This window comes from Neomonachus schauinslandi, chromosome 1, assembly GCF_002201575.2.
Source record: "Neomonachus schauinslandi chromosome 1, ASM220157v2, whole genome shotgun sequence".
Classification (NCBI taxonomy): Eukaryota; Metazoa; Chordata; class Mammalia; order Carnivora; family Phocidae; genus Neomonachus; species Neomonachus schauinslandi.
In genome coordinates, this window is record NC_058403.1 from 3716193 (window position 1) to 3734975 (window position 18783).

Genomic DNA, 18783 nt, shown 5'->3' on the forward strand with positions numbered 1-18783 from the left:
GGATGGATGGATGGATAGATAAATGGATGAATGGATGGATGGATAAAGGAATGGTGGATAGATGGATAGATAGATAAATGGATGAATGGATGAGTGGGTGGATGGATGGATAAAGGCATGATGGATGGGTGGATGGAAGGGTAGGTGGATGGATGGATGGATGGATAGATAAATGGATGAATGGATGGATGGATGGGTGGATGGATGGAGGAATGATGGAAGAAGGGTGGATTGGACCCAGAAGACTCAGTAATTTTCCCAAGACCACAGAACTAGAAGCACTATATTCAAACTCAGGTCTCTTAACTCTAAGCCCAGCACTTCTTCCACCCCAGTAGTTTTGACATTATCTATAATATTGTGAATAAATAGAAGTTCTATTTCTATAAATGAGAATGTATATCAGGGCCCCTGGCCAACCAGTTCTCCTCGGTAGTTTGAGAAAATGAAGACAGTAGGATAAGCGTGCAGTCCTAGGATGGGCCCTGCAACCGCCTGATGACCAGTGCAGACCCCGGGACCTGGAGCCCAGCTCCAAAAACTCAGCATTAGTAGGACCCCAAACCTGGAATCTTTTAAATTTCACAAATACTTTGGATGAGAACCAGCAGTTGGAATCACCGGCCAAGAGGCCCTCCCTCGCTCTTCCTCCTCCCTCAGCTTCCTTCCCCAGCCCTGATCAGACTTGGACCTGGGCTCAGACCCCATATCCAAAACCCCAAAGTTCTTGTGCAGGACGATAGAGACAAGGAGGGTGATCAAAGTTAGGGAGAAAAACAACAAAAAAGGAAATTCGACCAGGATTACATTTAGCTACAAAAGGAGAAAAAGCCAAAATAGCAGTGACAAAGAACATGAAGGTTTATTTCTTTCTGGCACAAAACTCGGACTTTGGAGGCGAGCCCTGGCATACCTGCTCTACAGTGTCCTTGGGAACGGGGCTCCTTCCAGCTCCTGTCCCCAAGGCCCTCAGGGTCCGCCAGGCAGCTGACTGTAGCTGCCCCCCCCACTGCCAGGCAGTAGGAAGAAAGGGGCACGTGAGGGGCAGCCCTTCGGGGGCTGTCACTGGACCTCCCATTTGCATCTCATTGGCCAGAACTTACTCGTATGGCCACACTTGGCTGCCAGGTCAGCTGGGAATTACAGTGTTTATTGCCGGCAGCCACCTGCCAGCAAAAACCTGGGGGTTCCATGACTATGAAGGAGAGGAGGACAGATATTGGGGCACATCTAGTGGTTTCTGTCTTAATACCCAAAGCACACAATTTCCCCCAACCAATTAAAAAAAAAACAATAATATCAATCTCAGAGGAGATAAAATGTTTTTCTGGAAAAGTGATGGTGGCCTTTGAAATCACATGGAATGAAATCACATGGATGGTGGAAGTTTTATACCAAGGGAGAAAGCCATGCCTTTCTATTTGCGTCTTCTGATGTAGCCAAGCCCAGAATAAACAGCTTTCTCGTGCGTGTGCACACTGGTACACATGTACACACATACGTGTGTTCACATGGAATCCGACCTGGTGTAGCCCCGTTCCTCCCTCCCAGCAAGCCACCCGGTGTATTTATCCCATGTCAGGAAACTTTACGGGCTTCGTGTGACGCAGCTCAAAACACAGCTTTATCTAAGCGTGAGCTGACTTCCTGCAGCCCCCGCCGTTTCTTCCGCAGCAACAGTGTGGGGACGTGGGGCCGGCGAGGGCTCCTCCCCCCAGGAGTCCCGGGAGGGGCCGGCATGCGAGGGACTTAACGCAGGGCTGGAACTGGGGCTCCGCAAACACCAGCTGCTGCGTCCACCGTGGTGCGTCTGCCGACCATCCCAGGGCTCACACTCGGGGGAGATGGAACCAGTGGCATCTTTTCTTTAACCGACTCAACCAAGTCACCAACTCACCTTCAGACCGAATGAGGGGTCCCCAGGACATCTGGTGTGTCGCAGATGCTTCACTGCTTCTTGGGGACTGGATGTCATTGCAATTCTGTTGTTTTGAAATGAAGGAAACTTCCAATTAGTTGAACGGAACTCATCAGCTCTGAGAAATGCGGTCTCTGTCAGGGTGAGACTCTGGTCCGTACATTGTAAACCCGCCAGATGAGCTCAGACAGTGGAGGGCATGAGGGCCCTGGACCACAGGGCTCTGCCGGTGTGACAGGAGGGAGGGTGGGCAGCAGGGGCTGCAGGAAGCGAGGTTCGAGAGAGCACCTGCTGAGCCTTCTCCAAGCCCGGGCCCCTTGGCCGCTCGGGCCCTCCGTTGGCTTTGAGTCACCTTGACCTTCTCCGTGGCCTGCTGCAGCTGCGTGCTCCTTTCCACACCTCTGCCTCACAGAGAGGTTCAGGGACGTGGTCGGACCCGCTCACTATACACCTGCTTTACTCCCCCCTAAAAGATGTTGACGCCCTAGCGCCCAGTACCTGCGGATGTGACCTTATTTGGAAACAGGGTCTTTGCAGATGAAGTTAAGGTGAGGTCATTAGGGGGCGGTCCTAGTCCTACATGACTGTGTCCTTATGAAAAGGGGATGTTGAACACAGACACACGCAAAGGAAGCTGTGAAGACACGCCAAGGACAGAGCCTGGAATGAGTCTCCCTCACAGCCTCAGGGGGAGCTGGCCCTGGCCACACCCTGATCTTGGACTTCCCGTCTCCAGCCCCTCAGAGGATGCATTCCTGCTGTTTCAGGGGCTCCGGGGTACTTTGTTCTTGCAGCCACAGGACGCCAACACAGCACCCCTCCTACGAGAACGTGGACAGGAATGTGGAAAGCCATATCATAAAGAATCTGAAGACTCGCAGCTCCTTGCAGAGCTGGTTGTGGTATTAATTCTCTTCGTATTTCTGAGGGGCTTTTGGAACAGGTGCAGGCTGGTGTTCGCCCTTAGCTGATAGTCATCTGGGCATCAGTGTGCCTTTCAGTCCTTTTTTCTGCAAGATCTACTGCATGAGACAAAGTGACATCAACAAAATCAGTTCTTCTCCTATGCGTGTCCTGGGGCTGCTCAGAGGCTCATCACCCAGGGAGGCTGCAGGGGTTCTGTGAGACGCACAGGGACGAGCCCAGCCCCCAGAGGAGAGACAAACATGCCATCGCTGAACCCGAGGCCAGCAGAGCTCTCTACACTGTCCTTGGCGCAGACAACGTGTGATCCTCAGCTACACGCTTGTCTGGTATGAAGAATAGCTTTCAAACCTCAGGACTGCAAAGCATATTTCACATTCAAAGGTCTACAGAAATGAGACTGTAAAATTATTCAAGATCCCATTGTGAGGATGAACATAGGGGAAAAAAAACCTCTTATTCAATATCACAGTGACTAGGATTCAGTAGTGTTCCATCAATGTTGCTAAAAATAATATGAAATTAAAGGAACGTTTTTACACCTGAATATGCATTAAACCACCTAGAGGAGAAGCCCCATAGCATCACGGGCAGGAATGGGATGCGACGTGATGGCCAGCAGGTGGTACGGCCTCCAGAAGGAAGCAGCTTAGCCATCCGGTCACATGGGTCATCCACCCATGGGCTGCCCACTGTCCACATCTCATTTTGTGCCTTTTTGGGGCCCAGTGTGCAGGGCCCCGTGTCTCCTCCCAGAAGTTGGGCCCCCGAGCCACCCAAGCCCTGGGCTTCAGCTAACAGGGTGACCCTCCTCAGAGCAACAGGGGCGTGAGTCCAGACACAAGTTTAGGAAAGCGCAACACCTACTATTTTGCACGTGGTCCCAGGGGAGTCCATGCAAATGCGAAGTCTGCAGTGCAGATAGACGATGGAGTTGTTGATGAAAGAGAAGATTTTCAGCTTAAACTGGGCCTTGCTGGAATCCCCGTTCTCGAGCACTTTCGTGTGTGTGTTGGGGATGGGGCAGCTGGGAAGGGAGGGACCATGACTCATGAGTCAGGAGCCAACCCCCACACCCCGTCCCATTCCCGGACGGGCTTCCTGGCAGCGCCCCTGCCCACACACTGTTTCCCATCTGCGCTGCATGTGGGAGGCAAGGACCGCTAGCTCTCCCGTTCCCCAGAGACTCCAGCGTTGCTGAAAACCCAGGCCCACCTATTCGTGGGGATCCGGGAACGCAGAGGCCCCCAGGTAGGCTGCACCCGATACCCACCTGTTGTTGATGAAGCCAAATGTGACCGGGTCCCTGGCATTGCTGGATGGCGTCGCCCAGCACTCAGTCAGGACCACCTTGAGGTTGCTCTTCTGATTATAGAGCCCCACTTCAATCTTGATGTCGTCGCTGGCAGACACGCTGTAATTTTGAGGTATAGGAGAATCCCCAATAAATAACTGCATCTCGGTGACAAAATTGCCAGCGCCGTGGAGGTCCTCGATAATGGTGTAAACCCTGCAAGAGTGAGTGGGTTCAGCAGGTGTGCTTCTGTGGCCCCTCCCCAGAAAGCACCCCTGGAGGAGTGTGGAAGTAAAGACAGACCACCCAATGGGAACGGGCAAAGAAAGTCTACCTATTTTGAGCTGAGTGGAGTGGTGTGTCAGCCCCCCGACGTGGGTCTGGAGGAGACTAGAGGACAGGCAGGGGCGGGGGTCAGCCTCCCAGTGGGATGGGGAGGCCCCAGGCTGGCCCCAATGAGGCATCGGAATGGGGAAGCTGTGGGCAGGCTCACTAGGACAGGGGCATCCCATGTGATTGGCTAGGGTGCATATCTGGCTTTCTTTGGTTGAGTCCTAATTTAGAAGTGAAGACAAGAATTAGGAGAGCTGGCAGTTACTAACCAAGTCTTGGCCACTGTCAGTCTCACAAAAGGGTCCTCAAGTGATTGAAACCCTAAAGAAATCCAAAGTGAAGGTGCTAGAGAGGACAGTGAGCTGGGGAGGAATGGGAAGAGACCTCTTCACTCACCCCCACTCCGGAGTGTAGCCCGATGACGTCAGGAGGTCGTTCTGGAAGGCACAGTGGATGGGGCTCAGGATCTTCAGGTGGTGGATGATGCCCTCGGGGGACAGGTCGTTCCTCAGCATGGTCCTCACCACCGTGTTCGTCACGTTCTGAACATAAACAGGGCATCAGTGCGCTCCCGGGCCCCAGCAGGTGCCCCCAGCATGCCTGCAGACCATGGTTCTGGGTGCTGAAGGAGGGGTGGTTCTTCTCTAAAGCTTGTCCCCCAAATATAAAAACCCTGACAATCTTTTCCTAACATCAAATGCCAAAGAGCGTGTGAAGTGCCAGCCCCTGGTTTAGCCTGTGCCCTATGCCCTTTTTCCTCATCAGAGGAGAACCAGAGGCAAACTGGATCAGCTGATATCCCCAAATAATAGATCAGATTCCTCCCCACATAATCCGCCAGGACATTTCTGAAAATGAGAGCACAAGACCCTCCCCGGAGAAATCAAGCTAAAATCATTGGGTTAAAGTCTGCGCTAGACCACCAGCATTCTCTCCCGGTGCCATCAGCCGGGCAGATAACAAGGAGCCCAGGGAGCAGAGGACAACCTCCAGAGAGGGACAGTCATCATGACGGGGACTCGGGGCGTGTGAGCACGCTGCCCACCTTAGCCCCCAGGGAAAGACGCTGAGCGCGTTCCTGTACGTGAAGTGAAGCCCATAGACAAAGTGCAGAGCAGACTGGTTTGGAGCTAGAGAAATCATGTTAGAGTTGGCTGGGATTAAGGACTAGTTGCTTGCAGTGTGAACATTTAGCAGAGGGAGAGAGTCTCCAGACAGCAGTTGCGCCCAAGCACGACCATACTCCTTCCAAAGTGCACAGGAATTCCAGAATTTCTCCAGACCCAAAACAGAGATGGAGATCCTGAGGTGGGCAGTGGCATGATGTGCTACAGCGGAGAGCAGATAGGAGGAGACGGATATTTCTGTGAAAACCACCATCATTATACTGGAGCCGAACCAAGTCTCTTGTTTGACCAGAGGCCTGAAGTTACATTCGTTTGCAGCATTTCGCTCGCTCGTGGCTTGGAGTTTGATTGTCATGGTGGTGGGCTTCCCAAGACCAGCACCCCTTTACAGACACCTCCTACGCTGTCACTAGAACGGGGCCCAGCACCAGCCATGGACAGCTGCGGATTGTCCGTGGTTGGTGGGTAGTGATGGGCGTGGCACGGCTTCTGCTAAAGTCACAGGCCTTAGCAGCTCAGAAGTAGACAAGAGAAAAGGGAAACTGTGTGAAATAGACAAGCCAGACCACCCATGAGGAGGAAGCAAGGGGTGTGGCTGAAAAGGGGTGCCGGATGAAGCCGCATCGGGGAGCATCCACGGAAACACACAACCATTGAAGCAGGAGCCCCCGGACATGGCGTGGGCAGCAGGGAAGTGGTGAGCCTGCCAGGCAGCAGTGGCTGAAAATAGACATGTGGAGACCAGCCATGCTGATGGGACCACGAATCTCATAGAAACACGGAATCCAGTGGCCAATCAAGCTCTGGCAAGAGTGGGTCACAGGTGGTGCGAAGTTTGCAGGAGCGTGAGGGGGAGTGGCTGCTCTTGGATGGTTCTGGACTGAAAGTCACTGCAGGGAAGACGTTTTGAATGCTCTTCTGCTTCTCCAGCTCCCACACCGACTCCTTACTTGCTGCTCACTTACAAGAAATTACAGCAAGTGTATTTTCCTAGTGCGTATATGACACAGACCCGGCCAAGCACCAGTAAGTGGACAACATCAAACAGCCATTAGCTTATATTGGAAGCTACCAGATATTATTGGTGTCTCTAGGTTTTTATATAAATAGTGAAATAAATAAATAGTTTTAAGTAAATAGTGAAAACCACGTTAATTCTTGGAATTCATTTTCCTTAGTAGAGACTAGTGATGCTTTAGCTTCTGGGAACAAACTTGCCTAGGTTCTTAATTGCTTTTTCCCAAAATGGAAGCATTGAAACACTTTTGAATTTACACCTGTCTCTGCGTTTGCTAGTATCTGCCCCTCCATATTTCGGAATAGTTATCTACGTGATGTTTGTAGGTCCGGCGGCTTCTTCCAGCTGAGAAGCAGAAGCTCCTGTAGGTGAAGAGTCATCACAGACATGGTGTCAAGACTCTGACACCCAGGCCAGAGTGTGTGCTTGCCATGGCGTACGTTCGGTGCCTTTGAAAATCGCTTTGAAAAGGCCCTCAGACAACCTGGACAGCTCCCTGCTGTCCCCACAAGAATTTTGGAAGTGTTTATGAAGATGATTCTGTACACTGGTGAATCTTCTGGGGCGTGGATCACTTTGTCTCTGAGCATTCTCTGCATGATCTGTACACAGCACATCAAACTTAGCAGAGAGCCCTAAAGCCTTAGATCTAGCTTCTAAAAAATAGGGAGGTCAGTACAATATAAACTGCTTAACAACCCCCCCAAAAAAAGAAAAAAAGGGAGGAGGCGGACCCTGCTAATTATATATACTCCATTGTGTTTCTATAAGTCTGTCTCTGGAAAATCTTAGGTTTTGATAAATGTCAAAAACATCAAGAACTTTTGTGGATTCCAGAGCTGGGATGACTCACTGGAGACGCATTTCCCTCTGCTCTGAAAAGGCCCTGGACCCCACTGAATGTAACGGCTCTACCAGGTGTCTGTAGCTCGGAGAAACAAAGGCAGAGAGCCCATTTGCCGGATCGCCCCTGCGACCCCGCCCCTGGGACCCCGCCCAGGTAGAAGACTCACCCTGAACAGCCTGGCTGCACTGACCACATTCATTTCTAGCATCGTTCGCTTCGGTTCTGCAAGGCTGCAGTGTGCTAAGGATCTGAGACCCTCGGTGGCAGCTCCAGCCCGTGCCCGCTTTGGGGCTTTGGGGCTTTGGGGCTCAGAACTGAGGCCCCCAAGAAGCTGCTACCCCCTGTCAGTGCAGCCCGCCTCCATGTGAGCCTCAGAAATCCTTAAGAAAAAGAAGCAAGCCCCCAGGGTCATGTTTAAGTTGTGCGGGTTGGAGGGTGGGAGGGGGGCTGACGAAGGCTCTGTGGTTACTGGGGACATCCTGGTGGCTCCTTCAACCCAGGGCCCCCAGGGAGGCTGGAATCACAGTCGAGAGAGGCAAGCAGGCGCAGTGTGCAAGTGCACCACTCTGCATGGCCCCCACACGTCCAGGTCTGCGCTGACCCCGCAGCCCTAGTGCCTGGCCCTTGGCTCGCCTGCACCTCATCTGTCCGCTCAGCCCAGCCTGTGCCTGGGGCCCACGTGTCCCCACGGAGGAGCAGGGACCAGGCTCCAGCCAGAAGCATCTGTGTGCAGGGCCTTTGCCCTCCTTGTATCTCGTAAGGCCCCTGGAAAGGCAGTCACAGAGGCCATAGGGCTGGTCCTTGGAAGCAGGGCAACCTTGACCCCCCCGTTGACCTTGCTGAGCCTCCAGGTCCCATCAGTTAAACGCGGGTACTGGGACCTAACCGTCACCAGGCACGCAGAACACCAGCCCGCGGGTCCATGGGGCGACCTTTCCCCACCCCATTCTAGGAAACAAGGCCTCAAATTGCCATCACAAGGTTCTTAGGGCTGAAGTCCGGGTTCCTGAGTCCCTGCCCAGTGGACCAACTTCCCTAATGAGGACAACCTCCCTGTCCCTACTGCCATGCCGGCCCCCTGCTGAGACCATCTCCCAGCCCCTCCCCCCCCCACCCCCCCCCCCCCCTGCCCCGCCCCCAACCCAGGGCCCAGGCCCCCGGCCCCCCAGAACCATGCAGACACCTTCCACCTCCTCACATCCCCCAGCTTTCTGCCCCCCCCACCCAGCCACTGTCACATGTCCCCTGGCTGTGCACACAGTCTTCCCCACACGCATCTGGGGACCATGTTGGTTTCCACACGTCCTGTCCCAGGGGGTGCACATTTCTCAGGGGGCCACCATGTCCAGTGAGGCAGGGCTCACAGAGGATGCTGATGCCCTCCTCCCGGCGGCTCAGTGCACACAGTGTGGGGAGAAGGGAGGAAAGAGGGACACAGGAGTCTTAACTGTGACCTAGAGCCAACATGGGAAGAATCAGGGCCTGGAGCGGGTCAGCCTAGCTCATGGGGTGCGGGGGTGCCGCAGACCAGGGGAGCTCACGTGGGCCCAGAGCTCTCCCTGCACATGAGATGGGAGGTGCCTCCAGCTGGGGGCCCCACCCCTAACTGGGCTTCCCTCTGTGTGGGCAGAGGGAGGACCCTGCACCTGTCAAGGACTCTGCAGTGAAGACAATTACTCTCAGGCCCACAATCCCTCTGGCCAGGTCCTTCTGATCACATCACCCCACTTGCCCAGCATGCACAAACATGCACACACTCACACATGTGCACATTCACACACACTCACCTACACACATGCACGTTCTCACACATATGCACACCTGGACACTCATGTTAACACACTTCGCTGTCCTCCCTTTTTCGTCTCCCACTGGCTGTCCATCCTGCCTATGCTTCAGAATCGCTGGAAGTATTCTTTAAATCCTGAGGCCGACCCCAGGCCCTTTGCACCAGAATCCCACAGGGCAGAGCTCAAAACTGTCTCCTGATTCCAGGGCACAATCTGGTCCCTGGTGAGAACTTGCCCTATCCTGTCCCCCTTTCTTGGGTCCCCCACTTAGAGTCAGAGACTGTGGGGTGCAGAGTCTTCCCTGGTCCTCTGGGACAGTTGTGGGCCCTCCCCATCTGGTGCTCCTGATGCTCGATGCACTACCCCCCCACTCTGTGCACCCGAGCCTGGCTCCCCGGCCCTTACACTTTGCACAACGGTTCCGCACTCGGTCCACCCGGCCACCAGGAGCACGTGTGTGCTGTTGTGGTCGCTCACATTGCAGGATGGGTGTCCCAGGTACAGGGAAGACTCAGGGATGGATTCCTGCTGCAGGAAGCGCCTCTGGATGGCGATGGCCACCTTCTCAATCTCGCAGAGCACCCTGACCGCCTCGGTCAGTTTCAGCCGCGGGGGCGGTTCCTGGGGGCCCTGGCTGGTACCCGGCACAGAGGCAGCCCTCGCTCCTGCTGGGGTGGGGAGCTGCTCCGGGCCAGGGCCCAGAAAGGGGCCAGGAGCCTGGGTGGTGTTGCCAGGGAAGTCATCTGCAAGGCACAAGGAGATGAAACCCAAGATTGGGTCTGTGTTTAGGGACTGCCACCTGAGCCTGGCCTGTGCGGCCCACATGGGTGGGGGGAGGGCAGGGAGACAGGGGGTGAGGTCAGACGGGAATAGCAGCACACACCTGGACTGCACATTCTGGCCACAGTCACACCCCGGCATCTGTTGCACGTTCCTGCCAGCCCTCCAGCGGGGCCTGGCTTGGCTTGCCGGGGGCTCCCATGGGCCAGGAGACCAAGGTGCCCTCTGCCCCACCCCCGGCCTCTCTCAGGCTGACGCCAGGTGTGGGCCGAGCCTGTGGACTTGCTGTGACAAGCCCTCTAATCTCTAAGGTGAGTTAATGATGTTTACTCTCAGGATCCTGAGTCCCTAGCTTCCTGCTTCCCCCAAAGCATGGTTTCAACCTCCACCGGAACGCAGAGACCCTATAAAGACCTGCAGGGTTCTCCGAGGGCTTCCTCCCTAGTCTGCACAAAGCAGACCCGGGACACCACCCAGCCCGCCCCCTGGGCCCAGCTCTATCCCCTGCCACCCTGGCAGCTGTCTTCTCTTCCCTCAAGGTGGGGCTCGCCCACTGCTTAGCTCCTTCATCTCCAAGAGGCAGTCCAAACCCCTGCTCGTGGCGTTCACTGCCTTCTCAGCTGGCCTCACTTACTTCTTGGCAGCTGGCTTCCCTCTCTCTCCCACCCATCTCCTGAAGGCGCCCACGTTTCAGCCGGCCCAAACTGCGCCTGGACCATGTACACCATCAGGAGCTCTGTTCTCACTGCTGCATGGACCCAGCAGCCCCTGCTCCACTGCAGCTCCCTCTGCCTAGTGCTGTCCTAGCTGTCATTTAAGACCGTTCCAAGATATCTCTTCCAGGAAGCCCTCCCTGACCACACTCATGAGGCAGCAACAACTTAGTCCCTCTGAGCCCCCTGCTTCCACCTCAAGCAGAACACATTCCATATTCCCGGTGACAAGCGTTGACTTGTATAAACATCTGTCTCGCTTCACTTGACCACAGATCCCTGGATGGCAGGGGTCACCTCAGGGTCAGTGCTGAATCCACTGAGGCCCCATTTAATGGGAAAAGTCCTGGGTGGGAAGAAAAGGCCGAGCAGAAACATTTCCCACGTGTTGCTTATCACACGGGCTGTAGGCTTTGGAGGTCATCTTCTAGAATCTGAGAGAACACGGCGGGCCTTACGTGTGTAGCTTCTCACCAGAGGCACTTGGAGATACAAGGGGCCGCCCAGGAGGTTGGGGACGCGTGGGAGAGCGTGAAGGGACACATACGTGGGCATGTACACACATTCACACACAGGCACACACGTTAGAAAACGAGTCAGGACATAAAAATATGCTGGCCTCGCTTGGAAAGGAAGCACTTTGCAAACGAATGTCCTTAAGAGAACAGATCGGGACGCCTGGGTGGTTCAGACGGTTAAGCATCTGCCTTCGGCTCAGGTCATGATCCCAGGTCCTGGGATCGAGCCCCACATCGGGCTCTGTGCTCAGCGGGGAGCCTGCTTCTCCCTCTCCCTTTGCCTGCCTGTCTGCCTACTTGTGATCTCTCTCTCTCTCTCTCTGTCAAATAAATAAATAAAATCTTTAAAAAAAAAAAAAAAAAGAGAACAGATCACCCGACAGTATCTCGGAAAAGGGATTATGGGAGTTTCACCTTCACAGGGTCTTCCAGAATATTCCACAGGGAAGCGGGGGGCGCCGCCGGCGCAGCTGCAGGTGAAGGAGCCCAGAGTGTTGCGGCAGGACGCACCCGGCTCACAGTCGTGCTCCTGGTTCTCACACTCGTCGTAATCTGCGTGACATCAGGAACAAGACAGGACATGGTCACGGGGTCACAGGGCCTGAGGGTGCTTCCGTGCTGCTATTCACACGGCCCGCCCCCCGCCGAATCTCGGGTGGCGGAGTTGAAAATTATGGAGTGACCGCAAAGCTGGCCAGTCCAGGAGACAGGGAGGCACCTGCTTCTCGGCCAGTGTCTGGACCCCTCCGGGGGCCGCGGGGGAAGGAGGGTTCCTGGTCCCCGGGGGGCGGGGCGGGGCGCAGAGCAGCTCCTCAGGGGACCAGCAGGCCCATAGCCCCAGCCCCTGGCCTCAGGCCTAGGTGTCCCCATAGCAAGCCCATCCCCGCAGAAGGCCCAATGCTCACTGCTTTCTTGGGTCTCTACGCTCAGCTACTCTTATTCACAGTGATACAGGTTTACTGCAGAAAATGGGTAAAAATCAGGCCCACCTAGCAAACAGCACAATCCACACCTAAGGCCACCTCCCACAAAGAACAGAGTTTGCACAGTGACGATGTCCTTCTGGTCCTTTAAAACACAGACGGTGACACAGCTCGGGTCATGCTTTCCCCACACACGCAAGTCCTGCTTTCTTCCCTAACCCCTGTTTCAGGAGTATTTCCTGTCTCACCGAGCCTCACTTTTAATAATTGCATGGCAGTCCACGGCACGGATGGACCATGATTTACTTACTATCTCCCCTATTACAGGACTGCCGGCCGCTTGCAATCTTCTACTTTTAAAGTAACACTGAGGGTGGGTATCTTTGCCTATGAACTATGGTCCAAACTGAGGTCGATTTCTGTAGGCTGAAGTCCTGCGCGTGATGTTCCCAAACCAAAGTAGGTGGACATCTGTAAAGCTCTTGGTGAATATCGTCAAATTGATTTCCAGGAAGTGCGAGCAAATCCTGTTCCCACCGCCAGGCCCGCTTTGGCCCACTCTGGCCAGTGTTAGGTGTTTCTGGTTAAAACCCCACTGCTCCCAGATGGACATGAGTGGCCCGTTTCAGTGGGAATGTCTGTGATTATTGCTCTTTGCTACTCATTGTGTCTCTTCTGTCCTGCGTTGTCTGTTCAGGTCTGGCGTGCCCTTACCTTAGTCATAAAGATCAGTGCAAGCTCATAGTACCTTATTATTGACGTGTGGGATCACTCCCTCTATTTGGGATGTAATTCTTCATCAGGTTATTCTAACAGTTTTGGGGTGTTGCTTTCTTCAAAACGGTGCCTTTATTTTGTTTAATATAAAAGGCTGACATTGTTATAGAGTCAAATATTTCAGCCTTTGCCTCTGTGGGCTTGTTTGCCTTCTATTTTTAAACTTAGAAAACACTTCTCTTTCCAAAAACCAGAAAAATAACGTATATGGTCTCTGATGGTTTTTGTACACGTAACTCTAAGTTTTTTTTATCATTTATTTTCAAGTGTGATACGTGCTATGAACTGAATTGTGTCCCCAAAATGCATTCGTTGGGACAGCTGGGTGGCTCAGTTGGTTGGGCATCTGCCTTCAGCTCGGGTCATGATCTCAGGGTCCTGGGATCGAGCCCCGCATCGGGCTCCCTGCTCAGAGGGGAGCCTGCTTCTCCCTCTCCCGCTCCCCCTGCTTGCATGCTCTCTCTCTCTCTCTGCCAAATAAATAAAATCTCTTTAAAAAATGCGTACGTTGAAGCCCCAGCTGCTCATGTGACCTTATTTGCAGATGGCGTGTTTAGGAAGTAATTAAGGCTGAATGAGCCCATAAAGGTGGGACTCTGACCCAACAGGGGTGGTGTCCTTAGAAGACAAGACACCAGAGCTCTGTGCGCACACAGGGGAAAGGCCAGAGCGAGAAGACTCTGTCCACATGGCAGGAAGAGGACCCTGCCCCAGAAAACAAACCAGCCGGCCCTGGGATCATGGACATCCAGTCTCCAGAGCTGAGAATGTACACTTATGTTGCTTAAGCTTTCCCGCTTGTGGTATTTGGTTACAACAGCTCGAGCTGACGAACACGACTTGAGGGAAGATGCTTTTCTTTTCCATTATTTTTACCAGGATCTCCCTGGAAACCGCCTGGGAGGAAGTGTGACTGCAGAGAGGGACAGGTGCATCCCCAGCCCAGTGACGTGGGTGGCAGAGGAGGCCCAGGGTGGGATGCGGCACCCGGAAGGGGAGCAGCATCTCTGGGCATCTGAACAGCTTCGAGCCAGGGTGTTTCCAGCCCCTAAACCTTTAGAAACAACACAGTAGCGGTAAGAGAGCTGAGGGTCCTATCTGCTCCCCACTTTCACCTCCTGCAGGGGGACCCCTGAGAGGAGGTGCACAGGACGACATCTTCCAAATGAGGGCAGAAGCTGGGCTCTCTCTGCCTCTCTTCCAGAACACAGTGAGTCTCCGGGGGGCCCGGCCTCCACCTACCCTGTATGAAGGTATCCCCTCCGACCACCTCCAGCAGAGACGCGTTCTGAAAGGCCACGAGGAACGCGGCGGACACCTCGCGGACATCCACGTCTGCAGTGATCAGCAGGTTAAACTCCACCACAACGCTGCCGTTGGCGATGCGGGTCACCTCCATCTGGACCCCGCCGGTGTCCACGAGCCGGAGCACGGCGGCTGGCAAGGAAGCCCGCACCTTTAGAGAGACCACAGATGAAAAGAGCCGCCCGCAGAGAGGAAGCCGGGCACCTGACCCAAGGGGCACCTCCTGGGAGTCTGGCCAGCAGCAAAACGGCCAAGACCAAGTTCAGTTCTAGGCCCTGGCCTGTGTGCCGTGTCCCAAGCCCAGCACAAGTGCCTGTGGGTCCTGAGGTCCCGGGAAGAGCCCCGTCCCCCAAGAGCACATCTGCTGGCCAGTGCGGGCAAGACGCAAAAGCCCTGTCCTGGGGGGCACATCACCCGAGGGGGGGCTCGGGACGGCATTTAGAATCTGCTACTCTCAGCACGGAGCCATGGAGGGCGGGGGCTGGATGGGTGGTTTTTGGGGGGGCACCTCTATCTCGCTGTGTGTTTTCTAAAACAATCCCTTTACTTCTGATCCTACAGAACATCTCCCCTTCCCTCCTTCCCCCCTTCCCCGAAACTGTTCCCCTATGAGCCCTTCTGCCGCGACAGAAACCTCCTGCCTTGCTTTTCACTCTACCACCTTGGACAGAATCCTATCTCTCACCCTGTGGTACCCCTTCCTGGCCCCTCGCGGCCAAAATGCCCCGAGAGACACACGACTGTGTCGTGGCTTTAAATAGTCCACACAGCCCCAGTCTTCTATTGAAAAGTGCACCTCCAGGGTCTGACTTCACAGAAAAACTTGTCCTCATCTGGGCCCAGTGAGGGGTGGTGGCTCAAGCCCCAGGCTCATGGATTCACTTCTCAGCATTGAGACAGCCAACGTGAGCAAATCTGCTGTCACCCCACGGTCACCCAGCCACCATCACCATCACTGGATTAGCTGGCTCTTCTCTGTCTCTGTCTCTCTCTGTCTCTCTCTCTCTGTCTGTCTGTCCTTCTCTCTGTCTCTCTTTTTCTGTCTGGGACTTCCAGAGAGGGATCTGTCATAGGCTTGGATTAAAGTCACTTTGGGTTGCACTTCGAATTAGTCTCAAAGCAAAGTTCCAGGCTCCTCACTTGAGTGACAAGGGACAAGGTGCCACATAAACCCACAACCTCCCAAAATGTGTCCAAAAGTCCTACATATGTGATAAGGTGCACAATTATTTGCTATCCTGAAATTCTAGACAAACCAACAATAGTCCCCAGAAGTAGGCAAGCGAGGACATGGTTTGAAGAGGAAGGATTCATCTAGACATTTGAATGGAAGTGGGACGCTGCATGTGACCCCCAGGGCTCTGTGGGCTGATGCTCAGTGCTGTCGCTTAGTATTATGTGTGACCATCACAGAACCTAAAGAAGCCAGTGAATCGAACCATCAACAATGCTTGAATCCATGCACTGGGACAGGAGCTGGGCACCCAGAACAAATAAGGCAGAATCCCAGATCCCGAGGAGCCCCAGAGGGACACTTCCTGGAGGCAGCGCGACCCATTTCATCAGCTAGTAATGCCTTTAGGGTAGAACAGAATGCAGGTATCACGCTATGGTGTGAGCACGCTCCGCCTCGAGGTGGCGCTGCCAAACCCTCTCTCCTGGTCTTAAACCCCAGAGTGAGGAAAAGCTAAAATGGACAAGATGTCCACGGTACAAACAAGACCACGAGATCATGACTAGTGCATCCTCTATGCGTCAAAGGGGAATCCGACCTCCAGCAACAAAGAACATGGAGGTTGCCGCCCGGACTGACCTGTAAAAGGACACCATCTCTGGGAGTGTGCGTGGGACGGCAGGGGAAGCACCAGAAAGATTAGGGAAAATATCAGTGCTGTATTCATGCTCGCCAGGAACTGCAAGCACCCCAATGCACCCCTGTGAGTGAATGGATGCGCAAAATGGGGTCCGTCCGTACGGTGGACAGTTACCCGGTCGTAAAGCGCCGTGAAGTCCCTGCCACACCCTGGACTGGGCCTGAAGCCTGTTCAGAGAAAGAAGCCAGACGCAGAAGGCCCCGTCTTGCGTGATTCTGGGCACATGAGACGTGCAGGGCAGGCAGATCCACAGAGACAGAGAGCACAGTGGCGGTTGCCAGGGATGCCAGGGGCGGGGGGCCGGGGGAGAGTCGCAGGAAACGGGCGCAGGGCTTGTTTTGGGCGTGATGGGAATGTTCTGGAATTAGTGGTGACAGTTGCACAATTTCACAAATAAAACCTCAACCACGACACTAAGCACTTCAAAAGTGTGAATTTTAGGATGTGTGAAATAGATGTCAATTTTTTAAAACGTTTCCTTCGTCAGGCTTTCTGCTCCCTGGGGCCCCACTTCGATAAAGGAGTCTCGCTCAACAGCTAACAGCGTGAAGGAGGACCCAACAGAGGACAGGGCGTGGCTCCCACCGGCTGATGTGTCTCGTGGCGGACCCAGGGACACCCAGCTCCCTTGGGAGATGAGGGCTCCTGAGCGCCTGCTTGGCTGTGACTGGGATTCTGCCCGCCTCCCTCGGCACCTCCCGAAAGGAAGGGGCGGTTTCCCCAACTCACCATCCTAAAGAATCGCTCCTGGAAGACCCGATACTCCTTGCTGCTTGGGTTGCGGAAGGACTCCACATAGCTGACGTCTGCTATTCTGACTTGGCCTCTGAGTTTCTGGGCCGCTGCAGGACAGAGAATAAACACGTCTGGAGCGGCAACGCATTAGGTGACGGGAAAAGAGTTAGGTCATGTATTCGGGAACACGTCTCCATATCGGCTTTTTCGTGGTGGCCAGGAAGAACATCACATCGAGGCTGATGGTGCCCGGCCCGCACAGACGCCGCCCGCCGACCCCAGAGGATGCCGGCACACGGCCTGCGCCCAGAGGGAGAACCCCCTGGAGGCTGTGGAACAAGAACAGCCCCTCCGCTCACCTCCCCGCCCCTGTGTGGCTCTCTGTGCACACACGGCGTCTGGGTGATTCACCAGCAGGGACAACGTTGATAGTGAAATGAACCACTATCCGTTCATTATGCCAGGGCCACAGGAGTACCCCCGGCTGTCCTGGGCAGATCGAGGCGTGGGGCAGCCTTGCCCCACCACTGTCAGAGCCTGCAGCCCACAGGACAGTGCCCAGAGGTCCTGATGCTCTCGCCCTCCCCCTAGAGCACTGTCTCTCTGCGGCTTAAGGGCAGTCCCTGCTCCATTAGCATCTCTTCCCTCCACTTGGGGCTTCTAGGAGGCCGTGGTACAAGAATGTGGTCCAGGAACATTGCCCGTCCTTGCACACCATCTGCCCTCTGATTTCCCAGTTCACAGCTAATCAGTACTTTAAGGGACACAGACAGAAGCTGTACACTCTTCTTACTGGCACCCCCAAGGGCTGTGCACCCCACCTTAGAGAACCTTGCCGTCAGCCCTGAGACAGCTGCCCAAGATCTGAGGACCCATCTGCAACATCAGCCAGCCCTTGGCCGCTCGAGCAAGTTAGACATTCAGGAAAACATCTGGATGACAGGTGCAAAGGAGGAGAAACAAGGGATTTATCTGAACACAGAATGATCACAACTATGATAGCTGAGCCGTCCGACTGTCTGACTTCCCACTGTCTACCTGTCCTTCCTAGAAGCCAAGTCCAGGTCCGCTGAGAGCGGGAACAATCAGAGGGCGTGCAGAACGCTCAATACGCCATCACCACACGTGTTTTCCGGCGACGTACCGGCGAGGACACAGGGCAGCAAGCGGCGGCCACCTCTGCGGGCAGAGTCCTGAGCGCTTTGCGCCCCTGCGTTGCCCAAGGTCTGCCCCTCGCCCTTCCCTGAAACTCGCTGCCTCCTGGCTGCTCTTCGCGAGCCAGCCCCGGGTGAGCGGAGCCAGCATTCCTAGGTCGGTAAGAGGCCAGAAACCCAGCCGCTCACAGAGGAATCCAGCTCTTTTGAACCTGAACATGCTGAAAATCGTTCTCATACTTGCTCCCTCCCTTTAAGAACAAGCGGCAACAAGCGTTTCTGAAACCTATTACCTGTCCTCACTTTCAGGCGGGCCCTGGCACTTCCTTTCCCACAGGCTTCGGCCGCTATCTCGACCAGGTGTAGGACGCCAGGCTCCAGTCCCGACAGCGTCAGGCTCGCATCCCGGGTCTCCAGGTGCACCGCGGGGCTCCGCGTAGGGAGCACGGTGAGCTGGAAGGTGGGGTGCAGGGCAAGATCCGCCGCCCACGCCACGTGGAAGCTGGTGCTGGTCACATTGGAGATGGTGACCCTTTTGATGGGGGCGGGAACTGGGAAATGCATAGAAACACCGAGAAGATTGAAATCAATCTGATGTTTTAAGGAGAGAGGACCGGAGAAAACTTGCCAAACGCTAAATCAAATACACTGCTCAGGGACACGAGAGGGCATCCAGAGACGCCAGCCGGGGAGGTCCTTTGAAGTCCCCTGCTGCTAGCCATGCGTGTGGTGCAGGCTCCCCGGATGGCCCTC

The 18783-nt window shown here is 54.7% G+C and overlaps 1 protein-coding gene across 1 annotated transcript in view; it reads right to left on the reverse strand.

The window, feature by feature from the left end:
• Positions 1-18783, reverse strand: part of UMODL1 (uromodulin like 1) — a 66276-nt gene that overhangs the window by 13064 nt on the left and 34429 nt on the right. Inside the window, exons 14-22 of the mRNA XM_021679167.1 lie at positions 18324-18581; positions 16871-16983; positions 14205-14418; positions 11677-11814; positions 9657-9994; positions 4866-5011; positions 4116-4352; positions 3710-3869; positions 1898-1982 (exon numbers count right to left, since the gene is read on the reverse strand). Of these exons, the coding sequence (XP_021534842.1) occupies positions 1898-1982; positions 3710-3869; positions 4116-4352; positions 4866-5011; positions 9657-9994; positions 11677-11814; positions 14205-14418; positions 16871-16983; positions 18324-18581 (1689 nt within the window). The remainder of the gene's footprint in view (positions 1-1897; positions 1983-3709; positions 3870-4115; positions 4353-4865; positions 5012-9656; positions 9995-11676; positions 11815-14204; positions 14419-16870; positions 16984-18323; positions 18582-18783) is intronic.